We start from the raw sequence: 6,775 nt of genomic DNA, 5'->3' as shown, positions 1-6,775 counted from the left end.
ATCCAAAATAAAAGTTTGTGTTTACATATAATATGTGTGTGTACTGTGTATAATCATTTTGTGTATATATAAATACACACACATGCATGTATACATTTAAGAAAAATGTGTTATTTATATATACAATATATATATATATATATATATATATAATATAAATTATATATAAATATATAGACCGTATACATGCAACTATTTCTCAAATATATCTGTGTGTATTTATATATACAAAATAATTATACACAGTACACACACATATAATATGTAAACACAAACTTTTATTTTGGATGTGATTAATTGTTGCCCAGCACTAGTTCTAATATTAATATTTTTAAACAGAAGAGCATGTTTGTGTGTTAGTTTTTGTTGTGGTATCAAACATGCTATAATTACACCAATGTTAGTACGAACCCAAACGTTGGTGCACAATTAAAATGTGTTTAATCAAACACAAAAACCATGCATAAACTCCACCACTAAGACTTTAATAAAATAAAAACTATATTTACACTCAATTCATTCACAGTTTGTGCTCAAACACACACACACACACAGTCTCTTCATTGATGCTCAGAGAAATGCACTGAGAGTGATTGATTGACAGCTCGTTCAGCCAATCGTGGCTCAGCTCTCGGAGTCTTCCAGCATCTTCTCTGCGTCCATCAGCACCACCTTCCCCCCGTTCTCCTGTCCTCCGTCCTCCTGTCCTCCGTCCTCCTGTCCTCCGTTCACCGGTCCTCCGTTCACCGGTCCTCCACCTCCATCACGAGCCCTGCGAGTCCTGCGAGCCTGAGACACAGAGCCGACAAACACTGGCTGCAAATCACCGTTAAGCAGTCTTTCCACCCAGATGACCTCACACCCAAGCAGACGTGAAGGAAAGGCAACCGAAGATGTGCTTAAAGTCACAGATCCGAGAATCAATCAATCCTCCCAGACTGCTTTAGGACGGGGACGTTTCTCAGCCGAACAGAGACGATCCGCCGGTCTAAACACACCCTAATGCTACGTCTACATTAAAGGGATAGTTCACCCAAAACTGAAAATTAGCCCATGATTTACTCTCCCTCGAGTCATCCTAGGTGTGTATGACACTCTTCTTCAGACGAACACAATCAGAGTTATATTACACATGTCCTGGCTCTTCCAAGCTTTATAATGGCAGTGAATGGCTTTTTATGTTTTGAAGTCCATAAAAGTGCATCTATCCATCATAAAAGTGCATCTATCCATCATAAAAGTGCATCTGTCCATCATAAAAGTGCATCTATCCATCATAAAAGTGCATCTGTCCATCATAAAAGTGCATCTGTCCATCATAAAAGTGCATCTGTCCATCATAAAAGTGCATCTATCCATCATAAAAGTGCATCTGTCCATCATAAAAGTGCATCTATCCTCATAAAAGTGCATCTGTCCATCATAAAAGTGCATCTGTCCATCATAAAAGTGCATCTGTCCATCATAAAAGTGCATCTATCCATCATAAAAGTGCATCTATCCATCATAAAAGTGCATCTGTCCATCATAAAAGTGCATCTATCCATCATAAAAGTGCATCTGTCCATCATAAAAGTGCATCTGTCTATCATAAAAGTGCATCTATCCATCATAAAAGTGCATCTGTCCATCATAAAAGTGCATCTATCCATCATAAAAGCGCATCTGTCCATCATAAAAGTGCATCTATCCATCATAAAAGTGCATCTATCCATCATAAAAGTGCATCTGTCCATCATAAAAGCGCATCTGTCCATCATAAAAGTGCATCTATCCATCATAAAAGTGCATCTATCCATCATAAAAGACTATAGATCACAAAATACTCTTGGATCGACTACAAAACTACACTGGTGTTCAGGGACAGGCATTAAGCTGGTTCAGATCGTACTTATCGGACCGTTACCATTTTGTTTGTTTAAATGGGGAAAAATCGAAGATAACGTCAGTAGACTATGGAGTGCCGCAAGGATCGGTGTTAGGCCCTCTGCTATTCTCAATATATATGCTGCCACTTGGTAATATTATAAGAAAACATGGAATTAATTTTTCACTGCTATGCTGATGACACTCAATTATATATTTCATCACGGCCAGATGAAAACACTAACTCATCAAAATTGACAGAATGTCTTAAAGATATAAAATGCTGGATGACGTGTAATTTCCTGCTATTAAATCCAGATAAAACGGAGGTATTACTTATTGGTCCAAAAAACTACCCACAAAATCTCTTACAATACAACTTTAATTTAGAAGGATGTCCTGTTACCTTATCGACTACAGTAAAAGACCTGGGTGTTATACTAGACCGCAACTTGTCTTTCGAAAATCATATTTCATATGTTACAAGAACTGCCTTTTTCCACCTTAGAAACATTGCTAAATTACGTAACATGCTATCTGTTTCCGATGCAGAAAAGTTAGTTCATGCATTCATGACCTCGAGACTAGATTACTGTAATGCCTTATTAGCTGGTTGTCCTGCATCCTCAATAAACAAGCTACAGTTAGTGCAAAATGCAGCCGCTAGAGTTCTTACTAGGTCAAGAAAATATGATCATATAACACCGATTTTATCATCTCTGCACTGGTTACCTATTAAGTTCCGTATCAATTACAAAGTACTACTACTGACCTATAAAGCCCTAAATGGTTTAGCTCCTGTGTATTTAATGGACCTTCTATCGCCCTACACTCCATCGCGTTCGTTAAGATCACTAAATTCGAGGCTTCTGGTCATTCCTAGGATATCTAAGTCCACTAAAGGAGGGAGGGCGTTCTCACATTTAGCTCCTAAACTCTGGAATAGCCTTCCTGATACTGTTCGTGGCTCAGACTCGCTCTCCCAGTTCAAAACTAGATTAAAGACGCATCTCTTTAGCCAAGCATTCACATAATGCTTACCTTCTATTGTTGAATCAGATCGAATGCATTAATATTATGAACAGCAGCTACGCTAATTATTTCCCATCTGCTTTTCTGCTGTTATCTCGGGACGCTAGTCCCGAGGTAAATAGCGTTCGTCAGCTCCAGTTTGTATCCAGACTCTCACGGAGACTTCTGATGCCCCAACGCCTGCGATGAGACGACTCGACGCCTGTGAAGAGACGACTCAACGCCGGCGATATGTTATGCCCTAAATTAATACATGATGATTAACTAACTATATTCTTCTATGTACATTTCTGAAATGCACTTTCTGTAAAGCTGCTTTGAAACAATATGTATTGTGAAAAGCGCTATACAAATAAATTTGAATTGAATTGAATTGAATAAAAGTGCATCTATCCATCATAAAAGTGCATCTGTCCATCATAAAAGTGCATCTGTCCATCATAAAAGTGCATCTGTCCATCATAAAAGTGCATCTGTCCATCATAAAAGTGCATCTGTCCATCATAAAAGTGCATCCGTCCATCATAAAAGTGCATCTGTCCATCATAAAAGTGCATCCGTCCATCATAAAAGTGCATCTGTCCATCATAAAAGTGCATCTGTCCATCATAAAAGTGCATCTGTCCATCATAAAAGTGCATCTGTCCATCATAAAAGTGCATCTATCCATCATAAAAGCGCATCTGTCCATCATAAAAGTGCATCTATCCATCATAAAAGCGCATCTGGCCATCATAAAAGTGCATCTATCCATCATAAAAGTGTATCTATCCATCATAAAAGTGCATCTGGCCATCATAAAAGTGTATCTATCCATCATAAAAGTGCATCTGTCCATCATAAAAGTGCATCTATCCATCATGAAAGTGCATCTGTCCATCATAAAAGTGCATCTGTCCATCATAAAAGTGCATCTATCCATCATAAAAGTGCATCTGTCCATCATAAAAGCACACCTGTCCATCATAAAAGTGCATCTATCCATCATAAAAGTGCATCTATCCATCATAAAAGTGCATCTATCCATCATGAAAGTGCATCTGTCCATCATAAAAGTGCATCTGTCCATCATAAAAGTGCATCTATCCATCATAAAAGTGCATCTGTCCATCATAAAAGCACATCTGTCCATCATAAAAGTGCATCTATCCATCATAAAAGTGCATCTGTCCATCATAAAAGTGCATCTATCCATCATAAAAGTGCATCTGTCCATCATAAAAGCACATCTGTCCATCATAAAAGTGCATCTGTCCATCATAAAAGTGCATCTATCCTCATAAAAGTGCATCTGTCCATCATAAAAGTGCATCTGTCCATCATAAAAGTGCATCTGTCCATCATAAAAGTGCATCTATCCATCATAAAAGTGCATCTATCCATCATAAAAGTGCATCTGTCCATCATAAAAGTGCATCTATCCATCATAAAAGTGCATCTGTCCATCATAAAAGTGCATCTGTCTATCATAAAAGTGCATCTATCCATCATAAAAGTGCATCTGTCCATCATAAAAGTGCATCTATCCATCATAAAAGCGCATCTGTCCATCATAAAAGTGCATCTATCCATCATAAAAGTGCATCTATCCATCATAAAAGTGCATCTGTCCATCATAAAAGCACATCTGTCCATCATAAAAGTGCATCTATCCATCATAAAAGTGCATCTGTCCATCATAAAAGTGCATCTATCCATCATAAAAGTGCATCTGTCCATCATAAAAGCACATCTGTCCATCATAAAAGTGCATCTGTCCATCATAAAAGTGCATCTATCCTCATAAAAGTGCATCTGTCCATCATAAAAGTGCATCTGTCCATCATAAAAGTGCATCTGTCCATCATAAAAGTGCATCTATCCATCATAAAAGTGCATCTATCCATCATAAAAGTGCATCTGTCCATCATAAAAGTGCATCTATCCATCATAAAAGTGCATCTGTCCATCATAAAAGTGCATCTGTCTATCATAAAAGTGCATCTATCCATCATAAAAGTGCATCTGTCCATCATAAAAGTGCATCTATCCATCATAAAAGCGCATCTGTCCATCATAAAAGTGCATCTATCCATCATAAAAGTGCATCTATCCATCATAAAAGTGCATCTGTCCATCATAAAAGCGCATCTGTCCATCATAAAAGTGCATCTATCCATCATAAAAGTGCATCTATCCATCATAAAAGTGCATCTATCCATCATAAAAGTGCATCTGTCCATCATAAAAGTGCATCTGTCCATCATAAAAGTGCATCTGTCCATCATAAAAGTGCATCTGTCCATCATAAAAGTGCATCTGTCCATCATAAAAGTGCATCCGTCCATCATAAAAGTGCATCTGTCCATCATAAAAGTGCATCCGTCCATCATAAAAGTGCATCCGTCCATCATAAAAGTGCATCTGTCCATCATAAAAGTGCATCTGTCCATCATAAAAGTGCATCTGTCCATCATAAAAGTGCATCTATCCATCATAAAAGCGCATCTGTCCATCATAAAAGTGCATCTATCCATCATAAAAGCGCATCTGGCCATCATAAAAGTGCATCTATCCATCATAAAAGTGTATCTATCCATCATAAAAGTGCATCTGGCCATCATAAAAGTGTATCTATCCATCATAAAAGTGCATCTGTCCATCATAAAAGTGCATCTATCCATCATGAAAGTGCATCTGTCCATCATAAAAGTGCATCTGTCCATCATAAAAGTGCATCTATCCATCATAAAAGTGCATCTGTCCATCATAAAAGCACATCTGTCCATCATAAAAGTGCATCTATCCATCATAAAAGTGCATCTATCCATCATAAAAGTGCATCTATCCATCATGAAAGTGCATCTGTCCATCATAAAAGTGCATCTGTCCATCATAAAAGTGCATCTATCCATCATAAAAGTGCATCTGTCCATCATAAAAGCACATCTGTCCATCATAAAAGTGCATCTATCCATCATAAAAGTGCATCTGTCCATCATAAAAGTGCATCTATCCATCATAAAAGTGCATCTGTCCATCATAAAAGCACATCTGTCCATCATAAAAGTGCATTTGTCCATCATAAAAGTGCATCTGTCCATCATAAAAGTGCATCTGTCCATCATAAAAGTGCATCTGTCCATCATAAAAGTGCATCTATACATCATAAAAGTGCATCTGTCCATCATAAAAGTGCATCTGTCCATCATAAAAGTGCATCTGTCCATCATAAAAGTGCATCTGTCCATCATAAAAGTGCATCTGTCCATCATAAAAGTGCATCTGTCCATCATAAAAGTGCATCTATCCATCATAAAAGTGCATCTGTCCATCATAAAAGCACATCTGTCCATCATAAAAGTGCATCTATCCATCATAAAAGTGCATCTGTCCATCATAAAAGTGCATCTATCCATCATAAAAGTGCATCTGTCCATCATAAAAGCACATCTGTCCATCATAAAAGTGCATTTGTCCATCATAAAAGTGCATCTGTCCATCATAAAAGTGCATCTGTCCATCATAAAAGTGCATCTGTCCATCATAAAAGTGCATCTATACATCATAAAAGTGCATCTGTCCATCATAAAAGTGCATCTGTCCATCATAAAAGTGCATCTGTCCATCATAAAAGTGCATCTGTCCATCATAAAAGTGCATCTGTCCATCATAAAAGTGCATCAGTCCATCATAAAAGTGCATCTGTCCATCATAAAAGTGCATCTGTCCATCATAAAAGTGCATCTGTCCATCATAAAAGTGCATCTGTCCATCATAAGTGCATCTAGTAGTTTAGTCGGTATAGGGTCTAACATACACATTGTCGATTTAGATGATTTAATGAGTTTAGACAATTCTTCCTCTCCTATAGCGATGACTGAATGGAGTTTTTCCT

General features: G+C 37.5%; 1 protein-coding gene across 3 annotated transcripts in view; it reads right to left on the bottom strand.

Annotated features, from left to right (window-relative positions):
* Positions 1–464: 464 nt before the first annotated feature.
* The window catches only part of lpar2b (lysophosphatidic acid receptor 2b), a 26,391-nt gene continuing 20,080 nt past the window's right edge, over positions 465–6,775 (bottom strand). For 2 of the 3 annotated variants that reach the window (XM_056236764.1, XM_056236765.1), the window contains exons 6-7: positions 733–779; positions 465–702 (exon numbers count right to left, since the gene is read on the bottom strand). In XM_056236764.1, coding sequence (XP_056092739.1) covers positions 625–702; positions 733–779 — 125 coding nt within the window. In that variant the 3' untranslated portion in view covers positions 465–624. The remainder of the gene's footprint in view (positions 703–732; positions 780–6,775) is intronic. The other variant, XM_056236766.1, reaches the window with a different exon arrangement.

Source organism: Rhinichthys klamathensis, unplaced genomic scaffold, assembly GCF_029890125.1.
Source record: "Rhinichthys klamathensis goyatoka isolate OS25496 unplaced genomic scaffold, OSU_Roscu_1.1 h1tg000463l_1, whole genome shotgun sequence".
NCBI classification, from domain to species: Eukaryota; Metazoa; Chordata; class Actinopteri; order Cypriniformes; family Leuciscidae; genus Rhinichthys; species Rhinichthys klamathensis.
This window is presented reverse-complemented; position numbering and strand designations above follow the sequence as displayed.